General features: G+C 36.0%; 1 protein-coding gene across 4 annotated transcripts in view; it reads right to left on the bottom strand.

Annotated features, from left to right (window-relative positions):
- Tet (Ten-Eleven Translocation (TET) family protein) overlaps positions 1 to 20782 on the bottom strand; it is a 139594-nt gene that overhangs the window by 103045 nt on the left and 15767 nt on the right. For all 4 annotated transcript variants that reach the window (XM_074095655.1, XM_074095657.1, XM_074095656.1 and 1 more), the window contains exon 3: positions 15428 to 15568. In XM_074095655.1, coding sequence (XP_073951756.1) covers positions 15428 to 15568 — 141 coding nt within the window. The remainder of the gene's footprint in view (positions 1 to 15427; positions 15569 to 20782) is intronic.

The raw sequence follows: 20782 nt of genomic DNA, 5'->3' as shown, positions 1-20782 counted from the left end.
CCATTAAATTGCTTCACAGGTTTGTGTAGATTTCCTCACGATCTTTTCCATCAGTGTAAAGCTCGTGACAAATTTCAAATGTAATTTCGGACGTGTATTTCGAAAAACTCAGTGCAAGCCCGGATTTAAACCCACGATCTTCTGCTAGAGGGACCAATAGGTGAAATTACTCTACCACGTCTTTTAATACAGTTAGATCTTAATTACTTAGCTTTTTAATAATTTTGGACGTACCTACTCCATTGTTTGAAGCAACGAGGTTTGAAGTGAGGGAAAACTGATTTTAGTCAGAAAACCAAAGAGCTAAGTCAAGAATTTCAAGTAAATTCTCAAAAGTCTGCATTTGATACACTTTAATCATCTTATTAACTTCCGAACGCTGAATCTCAACTTTTCCAGCCAGCATTTTCAAGCAATAAAAAGCCAAGCATAAATCAAATAAAGGTGTATTCGAATTGTGAACGGAAACTGGTGACGTTCGGAAACCGGTGCCGAACCGTAAATTATGATTTACCGTTCCCGCCGGCTCGCGTTACGTCACTTAATTACGATTACCGTGAGAATGTGGATACCGCGGGATACTGTGACAATCGGGGATTCGGGATAACGCTGGATAAAAAAACTTAGTCACTTAGCTAAAAAAAAAAGTTTAACTTTTTTCAAGGCAAAAACTGTGTATTGTGTATAATATTTTCAATCTTCAACAGTAAATAAAACTATTGCTAATTTTCCTTTTTTTTTAGAATAATCATAATTTATCAAAAAGTTGTTTTTTTATTAATAGCTGACTTATTTTAAGTATTATTCTCTAAACCAGTGGTGGGCAAACTTTATTCATGGGGGGCCAGAAAGTTACAGACATTTTAGAGGAGAGGGCCAGGATTACACGGTTCTATTTTATACTTTTTTAATGTTTTTGCCAAATAATGAAATGAAATACTGTAGGACGATCAAAACAATAATTATCGCGGGCCATATAGGTACTATTTACTTCGTAGGAACGTCGGCGGGCCGGATTAAATCCCTTCGCGGGCCGGAGTTGGCCTGCGGGCCGTACTTTGCCCATCACTGCTCTAAACTGATATGTATTTACAGTGTCCATAATATTTAGTCAAATCATTAATTTGACGATAACACGCATCCCTGGGCAGGACAATTTTCAACATACATTTAGAGATTTGCAAAGCAAACATCTTTAGCTCTAGTTACGCTTAAAAACCAGCCGATTGCACGTCGGGCTACGACAATATACTTAACTAGGTTTTCGTACTTAATATATGTACATACCTACGTCAAAATCAGTTTTAACTTTAGGTCGTAAATAATCGTTCATTTTAAAGCCCTAAACAACCGAACCAAACAAATACTTCATCCAACCCGTAATCTATATTTGAAGCACTAATTGCACGTATTACCAGCCTACAGTTCTATTTACCTCATTTACGGGGTATCTTACCCCATATCGGTGCATAAAAACTGCAATTTGCCTATCAGCTCGGGTCACACAATAAACTTGCAACCCCCGCCAGTGTACATTGGCCTACCCTCAGCTTCGGAGTACGCTGACTTGCTGCAATGTTTTGATGAAAACTGATGACCTAAATTGCTTATTGAATAAATAATTATTATGAGACTCAGGTATAATTATTGAATTATGTAATAAATGGTTCGTAGGCACTATTTAATCTGAGACGCAAATCTTACAAAAACAATGTGCAATTGTTTAAAAATTAATTCGGAGTGTTTCAGCGCATGGTTCGGTTAGTTTGACTAGTAGTACTTGAAAGGTTTTTGATGGGATTTTTACTTCGAAATTTAGTGACGTTTTTGGCCTATACACTTTATTTAAACAAGTCAAATTTAATTATAAATTCTATAGATAAATAAAAACAATACGAAATAAAATTAAATAAACATAAAATTTAAACATCGAAATTTTTTAGCAACCTTATGACAAACACGATTTTGTGTGTGTGTGTGTGTGTGTGTGTGTGTGTGTTCTGTTATGATTGGTTTTTTGGAGTCTTTTTGTATTTTTTATTTCAACTCCAAATTTGTTACTTTTACGCGTATGCCGTGAAACCATATCGAAAATACAAACAGTTAAGTAGCGTAGTAGATACTCGTAAAAAGCAACCTGAGATATGTATGCATAAGAAAAATTCGTGTCTAGATTCCTGTCCGTGTAGGGGTTATAGCAGGTTATAGTAGGCAGGTTCCCAGCGCTGGTCTCTTTTTCTGGTTTTTCTGTGCATCCATGTCTCAGTTTGAATTTTCGATATGTGTGTTCTGGAAACTATTAATAACTTGTGTTTTAGCTTTTAAAACCGGATTAACTTGAAATTTATTGCAAAATGTTAATGTTAGAAGTCAATCGATTCCGCAAATAACTGACGCCACAGCTTGATATTGCCATACAAAATCTATGAGAGAATCAGTTTCTAAAAAATTATGTCAATTGACGTGGCATTAACTACCCAGTCGCTGGTAACTCCGTTCCCTCCATGAATAAGGATTTCGGATATATCCAAAACATGAAGGATGACTATCCGAGACCTAAATTACGGAAAATAAAAGTCCTGACTCATCCATGTCAAGCACAATCCCTTGTACTTAGAACGCTGAAATTTTGCGTAGAAGCAAGAAGAGTTCATTTATATACCTACTGCTATTCTCCGCGGCTACGTCTGTGAACATTTTTTTATTTTATCCCGCGGGAACTATGCCATTTTCCGGAAAGAAACTACCCTATGTCCTTCCTAAGTTCTTAAACTATTTCCATACCATTTTTTACCTAGCGGGAAGCCCAACTACACCCACCCCCAACCCCTACTACTGCCCAAGCCCTCTCATTCTGAGGGGAGGCCTGTGCCCTGCAGTGGGACGTATATAGGCTGGGATGATGATGATGATGATGATGGGAAGAAATAACAGACGAACAGCACATAACATTCGCTTTTATGATACATATAAGGTAAACGTCCGAATGCTCGACACGTTAATGCCCAATAGATGACACCCTGCTGAAACTTTTGGGACAGTGACGAGCACTCGTACCTACTGAGTGACAAAAAATCTGGCCCACAAATGTTTGCAATGGCTAATAGGTAGGTAATTTTGTATGTAGAGTGGGCCAACTTTTGTGCCGGTCAGTACATATATAAGTAAAGATAAGGACAGATTAGCCAGAAGTGCATTGTGGCGTTCTAAGGGGATAAGGCATTTGTCCAATAGTGAACGTCTTCCGGCTGATGATGATGATGATGTATCAAATAAATATTTCATAAACTTGATGATATTAATAAGATTAAATTTTGTGAATTTACACGATAGCGAATTAATACAACGAGATGAAGATCACAATTCCAAAAAAACACATTCACATGTGTATTTTCCATCGAGGAAGAACTAAACTAAAAATGACATTCCGATACATATTTGGGTGTTACCCGTACTAAAAAAGAATCATGAAAAAAAAACAAAAATATTCAGTAGCAGCCTATCTTTTTTTTAAAAAGGTTGCGTAACCTTTTTCACAGCTGATGGACGGGATCAGGCAAGGCTCTGCTAAGGCTGGTGCTGGGATAACTGAAGCAGGGTTCTTTCAGGGCTGGTTAGAGGGGGGGTGGAGGTCGTTAGCCTGAGCTTGATTGTTCCACGAGGGCCGCAATAGCGCACTTGTATGAAAATAAACGGAAAGTAGGGAAATTGTATCGGTGATGTGAGCGATGCCTCGGAAAATGTTCCTTTATTTTCCGTACAAATTACGTATTGAATGCTGGGATTTTTTTTGAACTTCCACTAGTGACTTTGATTAGTGCCCCCAACATATATGCATGACAGAGTTCATGGCAATTTGTAATAATACACCAACTTTCAACACAAAGTTTTTTCTATAAGGAGGCTGCAAACGGCTCATTTATCACACACCAGCGCTTTCGCGAAGACCATTACTTATTTCCAATAATGCACCGCAAGAAATAAATAAAACACACACAAAACAAAAAAAAATGTGCTATACAAAACAGAAGCTCCCCCTCATAAGGCTAATCGCAATAAAAGTTAAATTCAAAATGAGCAACCAATTTTAAATGAAACAAAAGAATGCACATTCCAGATGCAAATTAAAAAATCGAACGCAGAAACCCGCATGCACATCGCTCCTTTTTTCTTTTTAAAACAGGTACGCCACAATGGCCTAGAGCTGATTGTAGGTTACGCGTGCTTCCTACAACCCTTAAGCGCACGCACTGGGGCCGAACACATAGGTATGTGTTAATTGAGCCAGGTAAATAAGGGGGTGGAACGCACAAGTTTTTTAATAGGACTAGATCAAAAGAAGAATCTGGAAAAATAGTGGTGGAATTGCCCTACGTGTTTTTTCTGTAGGATTGTGTTGAATATCCTTTATTTTTGTTTATAATTCAAGGATGTTTTGATTTAATTTACTTACCTGACTTATTAAACGAAAAATGACAAGGACTTTAGTAGTTTTTAGTTAAAAAAAATATCAACATGATCAAAAGCGCCATTTTACTCTTGTAAACATTGATCAGACATGCGGCTTTGCCCAAATATTAGATTCTTTTTTTATGATTTCGCGGCCTGGATTCTGCGTCCTTTTCTTACCTATACAAATCAATATTACCAACGTTATAAATTGTAAAACTAACACGTTCAAACGTGCAGAACTAGATCTCTCGCTGCGCCCGCAAGTAATGAGGCGTTCTGCGTAGCGAGGCTGTTTATAGCGAGCCTGTGCCAGGGATTTGTTCTAGATGATTTAGTTTTAAACCTATTTTGTTTCCTGGCAACAACGCAGCGTTTCGGAAAAGGGTGTCGAATTTTACAGATTATAATTTGGTAATGACTAGTGTTTGAAGTTGGTTAAAAACTTATAATGAGTTTTTTTCTAAAGTGAAGTGAAGTGTTTAGAAAAGAGGATATTTAAAGCAAGTATGAGTTCAAAACGTACCATCTCCATATATAGATAGATACAATTACAAAACTCCTTTTGCTTTCGCCTTACTCGAGTAAAAATAATGGCGGACTTATTTTGTACTTAAAGATACAGGTTTTATCGATTATTATATTGCATCGATATGGACTTTCATGTTAAACAAGTTGTCTGCCACTTTGAGTTTGGATCCCGATACCGCTAGGGAATCGTAGAATTGTAAAGTGGGATGATACCAAGGGGGCTGTAAAAGTGATGCATTGTTATAATGCAGAGTGCAGCAGGGCTACTACGAAACTCGAAACTCGAAGTTCGTATCGTACCGTCCCTCTCGCTCTCGTATTAAATAGTATAAGTGTCAGAGGGAACCGCACGACACGAACTTCGAGTTTCGTAGTCCCTGCAGCATCATTGCCTTAATGTTGTTAGCATTTTAGTGTGTTTTCGGTAAAAGATTATTTTATTCTCATAAGAAATGTTTGTATGCATGTAGGTATATTTGGAAAATATATGTTAGATTACTTACAACTAAGTAATTCGCGCTAGATCTTAATTGGTTCATCCGCCATCATCGCTCCTATACCATTCTCTAGATTGTGTTTGCTGAACATCGGCGGACATTTTTGCAAGCTTTTATTTAGTTTCACCTGTCCTTTTGTCTGTCTGTCTGTCTGTAATCAAATCTTGCAAGTTAAATTCGACCAACTGTCAGTAGATGGATTGACTTGAAATTTGGTATACTTAATATTATGTAACTTGCGTGACAATAAAATAAGGTGACAATAAAGTAAGGTAGTCTGGCCAGGATCGTCTCCATAGGACGGAACTCTTCAACGGTTAATGGCATCGTCTTGAAATTTGGTATGCAAATGTAGTTTTGGTGACAATACAAGTACAGTTAACAAAAAGTACAGTCAGCAAAAAAAACTTTTATTAAAAATTATTTTTTACCAAAAACTTATTTTATGTCTGACAAGCAATATCGTCCTTCAGTGGACAGTGGCATATTTTAAAAAGTTAAATACGTTGCTAGTACAAGACATCCTGGTGGTACACGTCACTAAAAATGAGAGAATTTTTAGAAAAGGCAGTTGGTGTTACCTAACGCCTCAATTCGCTCGATTAAAAAAAAAGAGTCGCTCAATTTAACCATAAACAAACCTTGCAAGCCTCGCAAATACTGGCAACCTGGCTTAGAAAAATCCTGCACGCACCCTTTTAAAAAAATGTGTTAAAAACTCTTGAAGGCAGTAATTAGAGATGCGTTAAGCGCTCGGGGTGCGGAACTGAATGCGTGGGCACGCGCGATTTTACCGCCGCATTGCTTCTGAACGCACCCCTGACTCACGCACACTATGTAACTATAACTAGTGTAGGTGTAGTTTTGAATTTGGAATAGGTAGTGTGGACATTGTTATTTATTTTTCTTTTAGTTTGAATTTATTGACCATTGAAGAATATTTTTTTGAGATTTGGGCTGTTTAGGCTTGACACTAATACCTATAGAGCTTCAAAAACACTGAAACGCGTCGCGTCCCAATTTAAATATTACTATGAATTCAAATGAATATAAACTGGTTTTATTTATTCTCGTTTTTGGCACAGAGATAAAATTTATACTTAACTCTCGTTTTCTATCCCGCGGGATTTCAGAACACCCTTCTAACTTATTTCTGCAATCCTAAGGGATATCTGCCACGTAACAAGTCACTACATGTGATACCTAGCTGCAGCTAGCCAGTTAGTTAAAAGTAATCTTCTCTATGACATAAATCTTATCCTGTTTTAATCACTTTAAATTATTAGTGTGCCAAATTTGAATTGAAGTCTCTAGTCATTAATCATATGACAATTAAGACCATTATGAAGAGAATGTACAATAATCCTCTTTATTCCATTTCCCGTGGGAATCTCCAAAAATTTTGAAATAAATATTTTTTTGTTATAAAAATAGGGAAAAACATTCATAAAAGGGGAAAATTGCTTATTGCACGATTATTTTTGTTGTGATTTAGATGCAAATTTTAGTACTTTTTTAAGTGTTAGAAATGTTTCAACATATTAACTACTGTAATATATAAAAATGTGTATTGAAATTGAACACGTCACCTCTATGTAATATCCATGATAATAAAATATGTTATTTACTAGCAAAAAAGTTATCTGGCACTGCCATTGATTTTATAGCAAACCATAAATTACTTCAAGCTGTAGGGGAGAAAAATAATATAGTAAAATAAAATTGTGGGCGCGAAAGCTAGAAAATAAAATGCATCGCCTTCGATTTCATGTCGGCATACTAAGGGGTGCATCGACGCACCCCTTACGCACTTACGCACACCAACGCATACACTTCACATGAACATCGAAACTAGGCTGCCATTGGTCGACCTGCTGGCTATGTGTGCGTCGGCTCTAGAAAAGAGGTCGGTAAATATGTGTAGATAGAGTTATTTATACCGTGTTTCTAGCCAGTATGAATTAGTTGCGTGCATTGGGGTAGTCTTCGCTAGAAAAAGTATTGATTTGTTCGCCCGTCGCTCTGAGTTTGCAACTGGCTGGCAAGATGAATATTCAGGCGTTTTTAAAAAGTTACGCCGTTCGAAATAGGAACGCTCGAATTAATGCAGACTGAACCGGTCTTCATCAACGGTTTAACGAACACAGCTTTGATTCTCTATTTAAAATTTTATTATCAACCGGCAATGGTCCTTTTCATGCAGTGAATTGTAATGCGGTCGAGCTTTTAAAAAACAGGTATTTATGTAATTTTTACTTTGAATATATATATTATTCGTCAGTTTTATTTGAACATTGTAGAGACGAAGTATGTTGGTGAAAAAAACGAGGAAAGGAAAAAAGTAAGCATCGGCAGCTGCTCTCCTAATCCGGTGTGAAAAAAGGTTGAACTACGATTAAGTATTAGTTCTTAGTCTATTTATAAGCTCGGATGGATAAAGTCATTTTAATGATTCCTTTTTAGTGAAGACTATGCCGTAATGAGGTCTTATTGGAATTGAATGCGTTCAATTGTAAGTTCCTAATTACACAAGCTTTTTACAGTGTTCTTGTATATGATATACCTGTAGTATTTTTTTAATTACTAATTAATTGTTAATGTAACTCACTCTAAACAAATTTTATTCCTTTTCATATTAATAAAAAACTAAAAGTCATTTACAAATGCGGAGTAAAACTAAAAACTAAATGCACAGTCCTCAGTGGGCAGCACAGTAAAACGGGAAAACACATCTAAATTCTAACTCCGGTTGAAAAATAAACATCTAATGGGAGCTTTGCATTGTTTTAATGAATGAAGCCATTTTTAAACAACGGTGACGTTAATGTGTACATTTTTTATTAAAAAAATGCAACATGAAAAAAATAAAAGGAACATTGAGGGTAGGTGTGTTTTAATAAAGAGATGTGAAGTGTAGGTATGTACGTATGTATGTATGTGTAGGTGTGTATGTACGAGTGTGTCTGTGTTCGTAATTGAGGCAAATTGTGTTTTTTTAGCTGTGCAATGAGACGTGTCTATAAGTCCATTCAGAATAACATTGGACTCTAGAAGGTCGCAGAAGAAGGGGTTCTAAACATTTTTTGTGAAGTCGTACCTAATAATGATGATGATGAATAAAAGAAGTAATAAGATGAAGTCAAAATTTTGTTAACTTTGTAAGTAGATTAATGTAATGTAATTTGCTACATAATATCAATTCGATTTATATTTAATAACTGTGCTTCGTGGACTCATCCGGTCTCATTCCCTGTTTAAAAATATTCTACTCGTAGTTTCTGCTATGAAGCTCCTTTTTTCAATTCCAAATTTTATCAAATTTGGTGCAGTGCTTTAGTTGTGAAAAGTTAACTATTCGTATATGACTAAAGGTATCACATTTTGATTCAAACTGGCGATCAATAACTATAAATAATGCACAGAATATTTCTTGAGTTAACAATATTATTTAAACGTTCCGTTTCTTGCAGAATGTTCTTTACCTCTGCCTCTTTAGGTATTTTATACGAAGACGTTTCTGTTTTTAACAAAATAGGAAAAGTTTTTTTCATTGTTTTTAAATTATGATATGAAAAATACCACCAATTCACGTCTTAACCGCTGAACCGATTTAGGTGAAATTCGGTATACAGATAGTACAAGTCCCGAGGAAGGACATAGAATAGTTTTTATCCCGGAAAATTGCATAGCTCCCTCGGGATAGCAATAAACGGATTCTACGTGAACGAAGTCGCGGGCAACAGTTAGTTAATGAATAATTGAAACTAATATTGAAGTCTTCGATATTTTAATTAGAATTAAGTTTAGACCGTATTCTAAAAAAATGCAATTTATTAAATGACTTCCTAAAGCGTGCATTATAAAGAACCTATTTTCCTTCTGTCCCATTCTTATATTGAACAGACTGTGTAAGTGTCTGTACAATGTGCAATAACTAATATACAGACTAAGTTGTTGATTGTTGTTGAAAAAATACAAATTATCCACGAACGATAGTACTCGTAGACTGTCAAAGATAACTGTTTATTGTGTAGATTTGTTTCGAGTTTTTCTAGCCATCGGTGTTAAGGTGCATGTTTATTGCCACAGATATTATTTTTAATTCAAACCAAGCAAATACAATTTAAATACAAAATTACACGTAATGACTTGAAATACAAAAAACAAGTATAAAATTTCATTCCTATTAACGTGTAATAGTTGGCAGTCATGCATGCAAGATGCATCACTAATGGCCAATACCCGTTACGTTACATCAGCTGATATCACAAAAACCGGCGGGAACCGGTAACATCTGCCGGCTGAATCACCGGCCCTCGGCACGTGCGGGAAAAAATAAAAAATCAAAAGTGTAAACTCCCGCCGACCGTTATAATCGCCCGACCCACTGGGTGGACTCACGTGGTTCCACGTTCGAATTTTTTGCGACCTGACAGTGATATATCGGTCAACCGGCCAGTTCTTGACTCCATTTCAAAATGTTTGAAATGGAACGCGATTATGACGGATTTCATTTTAGAAAACGACTCGTTTATTTTTCTATGATTATGACTCTACCTGCCAGACCAGAGTAAATATTCATTTTAATAGAAAGTAAAGAAAGAGAAGTAATAAAATGTCAAAACAACGCTGTAATAACGCAAAACTGTCAACCGTAAATACATGTAAACGGGCAAAAAAAAATTAAGTGCTCCCAAGAATCCGTCGGAACACAATTACAAGGTTGAAAATGAAATAATAAAAGTCGTAAACCATAATCAAATTGCAATCAGAACGATAAATTTGGTTTAATTCCAAGATGGCGACATATTTCTGTGTCATAAATCGGCGCCGAAAAAGAATGTCGATTAAAGTGTAGGTACGCGGAATATTCGTGAAAACAAAAAAGCAATTAAAATGGACGATAAACGGAGATTTATGGGAAAGTTTGTTAGTAATGTTTATTGCTAGACTGTTTGCACGGAGGAAAGCATTACTTTCGGGAGACGTTTTTTGGCAACAGTATCGCCAATTTGCGTATGCGACCTTTTTAGATTTAGAACACACAATTACCGATAGAAAGTAAATAAAAGCAAATGGTTGTCTGGAAGAGATCGTTTTTATTAAGCGATAAGAGCGCCTAATACCCTGAATTTATGTGTATATACACATTTTGTACTGATTTGTGGTGCGCAATAGAGAATATTTGTATTGTATTGTAAAAGCACAACGATAAGGTTTCATCGGTAGTGGAGTTTTCGTATGATTCTCTTCTCAACTATCTAAGCGATTGTTTGCCAAAATTGAAGTCAATCCGACGACTGAAAGAGGATCAAATTCAACTTGCAAGATTTGACCCGCACATACATACATACATATACGAGTAGTTACAAATACAAAGTAGAAGATAATAGAGATAATAGAAAACATAAAAAAAAGATGAATGAAATCGGTGAAGTCGTTCTCAAGTTATGGCGTGACTTGACCGAGGTAAATAAGCATTCGTTTCATGATCAAAGAAATACAAACTTTAAAACAAAAATAAAACTATGTAATTAGTTACTAATTTTAAAAAGTATATATCTTTCCAAGAAAAGGCTCTTAAAGGCTAGGGCAGCACTTCTACGTTTTATAAGTATTGCAACATTCTTTACACTTACTATACGATACCAAACCAATCAGTTATTTTAACAACGGTGTCGGTGATGTTATTTAAAGGAATATTTTCTTTTTTATTTTCCTTCCAGAGCTATGGATAATCTTCGGCAGTTTAACGCACAAAAACACAAAATAACAATTTAAAATACCACGCGCAAACAACGTTAAACTTTGACAGCAATAGACAGAAGACATTTGAATTTAGTGTTACCAGTGCAAAAAATTAGTTCTATTGGTTTTCCGCAATACGGAGAGGTTTTTTATAATTCTGGTCAGCCTTTACTTTCAACGAATTCTTCTCAAACCTCCACTCTCAGAGCTAAAGTGGGTTTTAAAAGGTCTACTTTTAGGGAAATCTCCCAGAGTCCACTTTAGTGCTATAAAGTTTCCTTCTTTATTCCACTTATGTTTAATAATATTGTCTGAATTTTTAATAATTTTCTTTAGATTTTTAATAATTTTGTCTAGTTTTTTAGAATGTCTCATTGTGTAAGTCTTAGATAATTAAAGTTACAGTAAAATTGTTTATTCGAGATGACATGTATTTTAATATCTTACCAATAAAGAATAGAAACTATTTCGAAAAATAATAAACTAAAAACACTGTCCACATTAAGCTTTTGTATGTTAAGACTGGGATTTTAGTAACAAGAATAACTACTAATACTATCTTCGATAAATTGAACTAAAGAAGTTAAAATATTATGACTTCTATTTCGGGTTCATGTTGTCTGTTATGTCTGATTTTTAACCCCCGACGCAAAAAGAGGGGTGTTAAAAGTTTGACCGCTTTGTGTGTCTATATGTCTGTGTGTGTCTGTCTGTCTGTCTGTGGCACCGTAGCTCTTAAACGGGTGGACCGATTAAAAATGCGTTTTTTTTATTGAATGCAGGTTTTCTAGCGATGGTTCTTATATAAAAATATAATGTTTTTAACTTCCAAATATGAATACTAAAATATAAACATCTAATCTACTTTACAAGTAACATATATAGTTACAATATCATTATTATTACAGCTCAATCAAACAGAAAACACCTTTGCGCAATAATAGGTACAATTTGATCGATAAAAATCCTAAAGGCGTTCCTTTTTCAAACGGCGCGCTCTGATTGGAGGACGTGGCAGCTGCGCGGCGCGTGCGCGCGTAGGCGACATATGATAGGTACATTGTAAGGAAAAAGATTTTTTTTAATCAGTAGCATGTGTCTATTGTAATCTTGGTAGCTCAGCTGTCGGTAGACTTAAGTTTTGGACAGTGTGCCGAAAACTTTATATTCTAAAGTTTTTAAATTCTATAAATTATCATTATTATATCGACGTTATGTATGAAGGCTCTAATTTGAAACAAAAAAAAGAATATTATGTATATAGGAGTGTAAAATAAGCTAAGAAGTGCTCAGCACCCATATTTAATCGACTTCAAAAATGAAGGATATTCTATGTTCGTCTGTAAGTACCTTTTTTAACCCCCGACACAAAAAGAGGGGCGTTATAAGTTTGACCGCTATGTGTGTCTGTGTGTCTGTCTGTGGCACCGTAGCTCATAAACGGGTGGACCGATTTGAATGCGGTTTAATTATTTATTTTAAAGCAGGTTTTATAGCGATGGTTTAAGAACCATGACATGTTTATCAAAATCTGTTCAGCTGTTTCTGAGATATTGAACTTTGAAGTGACAATGTCGGTAATTTTCCAACTCTTCGTTGGTTAGGTTATTTGTTAGTTTATTAATTCTAAAGTGACTGATCAACAATTAGGCTTAATTCCGTTAGTTAACACATTGTATAAAGACGACAAAGATTTTTAATGTATAAATAATGACACAGTTTTACAAAATCTTTTACATTTGTCCACAATTTTAACAGCAATAATGAAATGAAGACATAGATAACAAAAAAACGCACCAGGTGTCAGAGGTTATATACATATAGTCTTAAAGTCAGCACCCGGCCTTTTGAGCAATGGGCCAAATTACTTATAAAATCCAGGGCGAGCAAATAGCTTAAGTTATTTGATAAGTATACCTTACCTTATCAACCGTTTTAAGTAGACTCTTTGAATTTATTACATTGTTAAGTCATAAATAGGATATTATAGTCACAATAAAGTGATTTAAATGATTTTAATTTTCCAACGGGTAGGTACGTTATCAGTTTTAGCATAAAGGTTACAATTAAAAAAAACCGGCACAATAAAGCCATACCTAAGCATTTCTGCATTAGCTAATCAGCACAGTTTAATACAATTTTCGTTTTTTGTTTTTAATAAGATTTCGCTGACTACACGGCTGTTTCAGCGTCATCCTCAAAATCCGCTTCGCCCTTTATCAATTACCCTCCACATTTTCGGATTAACTTAATACAATTCTCGTTCGCAAGATGATTTGTAATTAGCCGAGCTGAGTAAAGGTGTTACGGGGGGGGGGGCGCCTCCCTCTAAGCTTTACGGTGCTTGTTTTAAAACTAATTTGCTAAACTTCCTTCGTAGCCGTTAAGTTATAATCGTAAATTAAGTGGAGTACCACCGCTTTTTCTTTGGCGGAAACTTTTCGACGAAATACTGGCCGCTTTTTTCGGGCGTTCGAATTGTTGCAGTTTCGAAAAAAAATGTGATTCTTTTTTCGCCGTTATGAGACTAGCGCATATTATTATAATGTATTTTAATGCTTCTAACGATGGGTATTTTCTAGAAAAACAATAAACAGAGCCAGATAATGGAGCTGGTTCGAAAGAGCAGTACGAACGATCTTTTCACGGACTATTAACTCAGCGGTTATGTTTTTTATTACGATTTTATGGTAACGAGTGTCTTTGTTTTGAATTTCGATTCCGTATTTATTATAGAAGCTGGCAACTTTGTCGTCTAGGTTGCGAAAAAAATATTTTTGCTTCCACTTTGAAGTAAATTTATACTCCTCATTATGGTCTGAGCTCTATGGCAGGTAGATCCGGCGCAGTTTTTTCGTATAATGGGACCTTTTGTTCCAAATCGAAATTGGACTGTTTTCAAAGTCTGAATACCATTTTAAAAATTAGGTTACGCGTGCTGCGTTGTACAATCAAGTGCAAAAACATGTATCAATTCGGACCTCGGAAAAATATTTCTATGAACTTATGATGTTATTTATTAGCTACTTTATTACGTCAGAAGAGTTTATGGTAGGTACATGTGTAGCGTTGTACAAGTGCACGTTTAATATATTTGTACTTACTTGATTTTTATATACTTATCATTATCTCAGCCGTACCACGCCCACAGTTGGACATTTATATGTTAGATTTTTATGTGTATTATCAAATCATTTGGAATGTAAATAAAATTGATGCGAGATTAATAAGAATTCAATCTATTTACACACTACATTTCCTTAATTAAGTAAGAATTAAAGCATTTATTTTACAATACATCAATAACAGAAAAAAGTGCCAAATTCATTTTTCCAAACCGAACTCTAAAATTAATATCCGAGCGATTTTACCGAAAAATCTGTCTTAAAAACATTAAACTTCCGTAAATATTATTTCCGTCACCTAAACAATAAGACGTATTGTGCGCCCGAATAAACAAACACATGCAAATGACCTGCTGAATAAGTCATACAACTTGCGTCAATCGCGACTTTAACTTCAAGATTTCATTGAATGAAACATGACGGTAAACGGTCGTAACTGCTTGTGAATGGGTACGATCAAGGTCTCCCTTGTAAAGGTTGAGAGGTGTTGTGTGAAACAAACGAATACTGTAAAAATTTCAGCTCCTGCGACGTAGTTCAAAATTGGAATCGTGCCGTCCTGCACATGGTAATACTGTTTAACAGGAGAGTAAGTGAGACGGTACGGCGATGCGACTTAGGTTAAGCTTTATGAAAAACGTTCGCGTTAAATTGTCAAGAATACTGGCCCTGCTGGGCTACTACAAAACTCGAAGTTCGTATCGTACCGTCCCTCTCGCTCTCGTATTAAATAGTATAAGTGTCAGAGGGACCGCACGACACGAACTTCGAGTTTCGCAGTAGCCCACTATACTACGAAGTGCAAAAATGCACAATGCATGAGCTTCGTATCTTGCCCTCGCTGACGCTTATTATATTTTATACGAGAGTGATAGGGACGGTACGACACGAACTTCGCTTTTCGGATTTCGTAGTAGCCCCTGTGTTGCCAGGCACCGCTAGAGCCCCATTTCGCTTGAGCTACCTGTACTATTTATTCGGTGCTTGAGCCTGGGATGTCAATGCAAACGTGTTCGAGATTACTTGCCGTGTGTGTGTGTTACATTAATAAAGGGCTTAATAAAGGTAGCCACTCACCTTCTTCTCTGTTAGTTTCTCACAGCGTCGCTGCTTGCATATCTGGTGCGACTTGTCGTTGCGACACGGCGCGCAGTCGCCGCAGTTGTCTTTGCGCTGACAGCCGATGCACTCGCCGCAGCGCTTGCGCTTCTTCTTTGTCTGTGGACCACAAAGCTTGTAACTATGTGAAACCATACCAGCTTGCGATCTGACAAACAAGAATAGAAATTAAAATCGACGCAACTGTCAGATTTGTGATGGTAGGTGTCGAAATATGATAACAGTTTTATGAAAACTTTATGCTTTGATTTTATCTGGTTTCTACTCGTTATTTTCAGTCTCAGAATGCATTTTTTTATACTTCAGAATTAAAACGATTGTTTAAAAAAATGTGTTATGATATTAAAATTTCAACATTGAAATGTAATGACATGGTCCATTTATTCAAATGACTTAAAATTATACACAAATAAAACAGAACTCTGATCATATTAAATGATATTATTGTAGCGGATAACTCACTTCTTAAATCGAGTTTAAATCGACATGTTTCGGGCTAATTCGTAGCCCTTCTTCCTAGGAGCAACGTGACTGTGTTTCGTCGGGTAGTCACGCGAGTCGCGTTGCGCCTAGGAAGAAGGGCTAAGAATTAGCCCGAAACGTGTCGAGCTAAACTCGATTTAAGACGGAAATTATGCGGTACAATATCATTTAATAAGAGTGAGTCTCACGGTAGTTGCATTTTCAGAACTCTGATCGACAACTAACTAACAAAAGTCATTTATAGACTATGGCAATTTCTCCTGAAAAGAGTAATATCTGCAACACGTGCCAGTAATGGCTACAATACAATGGTAATTGGGGTCACAGTAGGTACTTCATTGGCGACCGCATTCACCATCTCTTTCAGCCTCATCCTACACCGTGTGACAGAAAGAAGCGGTGAAAACGATTGTGATTCCAAGGGCCTCTGATTGATCCAATTTCCTTATGATCTTAATTCTCATAGCTTATTCACACTAGCGTACTCGGATCTACCGGATTTTGAAAAAAATGAATACTTAATTTTGTATGATTTTTTTAAACATTGTGTGAAAAAAACACTTATTTCGTATCTCTATTGACGTGAAAGATCTAACATATACGAAATCTACATATTTGGGTTCGTCTTTGGCGTCTTTAAAAACTGGTCGAGGGTTTTCATTTGAAACTAATTAACACAAAAGTTATGGCCAGAAAACTTTTATGCCAAATATCTCGAAGACAATGAACTTTAAAGTAAATATGGGATACTATATTGCTTAAAGCCGTTGTTGTTAATATAATAAGCTACAAAAAACATTGGAAAACTGAAGGACGGAGAATAGGGGAGGCCTATGTCCAACAGCGGACGTCCTACGGCTGATATGATGATGATGGTGAAGATTTTAATTAGCCGTTGCTCGGTAGATTTAGGGGCTGTTTCACTGTCTGTTTTGTTTTGTCTATAAAAGTGCCATTTGTGTATACTTTTACCTAAGTCAAATACGATGCAGGAAAACTTTTGCTTAGTATGCTAAGCTAAAATGCAAGGAACAGAAACTGTTTTACAATCTTTGGGTGGTATCCCGCATAAAATATGCAATGTAATGGTATTAAATAATTCAACTATAAAAAAGTCAACAGCTGTGCGGCGAGCAGCCATTTTCTGGTGCAATTTCATTCGTTCAACGACTCGCTTATCTTCGGGCGCAATCGGGTAGGCGATTGTGGCGCCGTCAAACAGCTGACGGTCGTGTACCGTTTGTTAAAAATTTGAATTTAGAACTTGCCGTTTGCGATTTTTAACAAACTTTCGTGTACTAGCTTTTGCCCGCAATTTTGTTCGCTTGGAAAGTAAAATTAACGACTATAAAAAAAGTTGATAACATTTACAAATAGCCTCATACAACTCTACTAAAAAAACTAGCAAAGCGCGTGTCGGGCCAGAGTCACTATAAAACAAAATTTTGAAAAACCCATTCTTTAGGGCAACTCTATGTCCTTCAAGAAATATGTCTGCCAAATTTCAAGTTTAATGGCTAGCTCTTAGATCGCTTAGTAATTAATTATTTCCACAGCTCATCAATTTCAATTTTAAATTATCAGCACGACTGAAAACTTGCACGAAAGCACGATTCAAACTTAGTATATCATTTATTATCATTAAACTAACATACAAATACATTAATTCAAACAATCCTGCAGGATAGGATACTTTTAAGAGCTCGCGTAACTCAATTGTAATCCAAACAACTCTATTGCAGTCGTATAGGCTCTATAATACGACGTACAAAATTAGAACATCTTCTTGCCATTCCGCTGTCGCTAATACTATTTAAAACAAGAGTGAGAGGGACAGTACGATATGAACTTCGATTTTAGAATTCCGTAGTAGCCCCCTAGTTAACTTGATAGCGCTAACGTCACTGAACTCAGTTCCAAGAAACGTAAGGTTTTCCCGAGCCTGACTCACTCGCGTGCAATGACAGTCTACGGTTTTACTAACGAGACGTTCCAGGCGCCACGACTGACGTTTTTAGAGTTCCGCGACAAGAAAAAACTGAACCTTTAGTGCATCATTACGTTGTCCATTGCCATTTGCATGCAAAAACCGTGAGTGTCAAACCTAGGCAAGTACTTTTCTCGGTAGAATAAAATTAAACGTAAAAAAACACAAATAAAGTTTTAAAAAAAAGCACTGATTCGCCAAAAATAACGTTGTACACTCGTAAGTATCTAATTTGAAAAGAATGTAAAGAAAACTAAGTTTTTGCTTGTTAAATTTTGCACGAGTCCGACGCTCACTTATCTAGCCGCTAGATTCTAGCGGTATCTATGATTTAAGTAAGGTTGTGACTTGTCAGTTTATCTTAAGGCGGCTTCAGACTAGCGTTTTATACGCGCGTCTAAGCTCTTTTTTGAAAGCGCGTGTACGCGCGCACAGGTGCGGTTTTTTTTTTCGAGCGTTGATGCGCATATAAGCTCTTATAAGCGCGAGCTAAAAAACGTCCTTTAGAACAAAACACGAGCAAACACGCAGGAATGAGCGCTTACACGCGTATTCGATTTAATGTAGCGCGTATGTCAAAAACGAGGGTATACGCGCAGAAAGAAATGCTAGTCAGCAGGGCTACTACGAAACTCGAAGTTCGTGTCGTGCGGTCCCTCTGACACTTGTACTATTTAATACGAGAGCGAGAGGGACGGTACGACACGAACTTCGAGTTTCGTAGTAGCTAGCCTGGAACCGCCCTTAGAAACAACTATTCATGATAAACTAGCTGTTGTCCGCGACTTTGTCTGTGAAAAAATCATTTTTTCCGGTATATAACCTATTCCATGATCTTCTCAGGGTCTCAAACCATCTTCATATCAAATTTCATACGATCGGTTGAGTACTTTAAGCGCGAAAGTGTAACAAACAAGGAAACAAACATCACTTTCGCAATTATAATGTTACTAAGGATAGGAGCTAGTTTTAGTTTCGCGGCGAGGTGGTAATTTTATTCTACCTATAGATATTACTTGAAAGTCGTTATTATTTAAAATATTAATAATTTAATTTAATTTAACGCCATTTAAGGGGATCCCATGCCCCAATGACCTTCGATCTGAATTCCTTAGTTTTCTAATGATTTTTGTAGCTTATTATATTAACAACAACGGCTTTCAGCAATATAGTATCCCATATTTACTTCAAAGTTCATTGTTTTCGAGATATTTGGCATCAAAGTTGAGCAATTTTAGGCCAAAAAACTGGTTTTCTGGCCATAACTTTTGTGTCAATTAGTTTCAAATGAAAACCCTCGACCAGTTTTTAAAGACGTCAAAGACGAACCCAAATATGTAGATTTCGTATATGTTAGATCTTTCACGTCAATAGAGATACGAAATAAGTGTTTTTTTCAGACAATGTTTAAAAAAATCATACAAAATTAAGTATTAATTTTTTTCAAAATCCGGTAGACAAAAATGGAGATAAAAGATTGGAGAACCGATAGCCGTTTGACTTATAATTCTATCTGTAGTGCAAAAGTAGGAGATACGATTCAAAACTTGTCAAAAATCGATGAAAACCTCGGGTAGCCCTTTACTAGAGGATAACCTCATTATATAAACGAGCTTCAAAAAGTTATTGCAAAATGCATAAATCGTACCCGAAAAGCTCGCAAAGTTCGCGATCGCCGATTCCTTAATGATTACATTTCGCCGGCGACACGAAAGCTTTTAAAAGCTCCTAATTATCATGTTAGCCAAATTGGCTTGATTAAAAGCTTTTAAAATTAATATAATTGCATATATTTGACTGATGTTGCATGTCTAAAAATATACGAATTTTACCGTTTCTGAAATTCGCTCGTCTGTAATTATACCGATGTCAGAAAATATAATGTGGGACATTTTAGCAATTTACACGGGGAATGACCCCCCGTTGCAGTTAAAATGGTCTTATTATGGCCGCTTAGCTATCATTATAAACCATTGTGTTGTTAACAATCACCGAAGCAGTGTACACGCTATCAAAAATATACATCGCACCTTTTGTATAAAACTGACTCAGTAACTCTATAAATAGTTAATATTCGCTTCAGTATGGCTTATATTGATTTGCTCGTAAATACTACAATAGTTACTAATACATTCAATTACATGTTGAAAAAGCTTGTCAGTCCCTAGGTATACTGAATTTTGATTTAACCACTTCTAAGTTGATATATTAAAAAAAAAAAAATAATAAATTGTATAGCGCCAGTTAACAAACTGTAATATTTTAGTGGATATCCAAGGTATGTAATACCTATGAGAATAAAAAAAACAAAAAAAAAAGGTAAAAACGGAACCCTTATAGTTTCGCCATGTCTGTCTGTCTGTCTGTCCGTCCGCGGCTTTGCTCAGGGACTATCAATGCTAGAAAGCTGTAATTTTGCGCGGATATATAAGTTAACTATGCCGACAAAATAGTATAATAAAAAATTCAAAAACAATTTTTTTAGGGTACCGCCCATAGACGTAAAGTGGGGGTGTTTTTTTTTCTCATCCAACCCTATAGTGTGGGGTATCGTTGGATAGGTATTTTAAATGGATAGGGGTTTGCTCAGACGATTTTTCGATTCAGTAATTTGTTTGCGAAATATTCAACTTTAAAGTGCAAATTTTCATTAAAATCGAGCGTCCCCCCCTCTAAAATCTAAACCGGTGGGTGGAAAAATTTGAAAACATTCAGGATGGTATTCAGTATATCAAACTTCCAAGGAAAACTATAACGGCTAAGTTTGCTTGAGAATTATTAGTAGTTTATGAGTAAAGCAGCGTAAGGAATAAAATATACCTAAACTTGGAAGATTCCGTATA

The sequence above is a fragment of the Choristoneura fumiferana genome, chromosome 12 (genome assembly GCF_025370935.1).
Source record: "Choristoneura fumiferana chromosome 12, NRCan_CFum_1, whole genome shotgun sequence".
Taxonomy (NCBI): domain Eukaryota; kingdom Metazoa; phylum Arthropoda; class Insecta; order Lepidoptera; family Tortricidae; genus Choristoneura; species Choristoneura fumiferana.
Note: the sequence above shows the minus strand (reverse complement) of the source record. Positions and strands in the feature narration are given on the sequence as shown.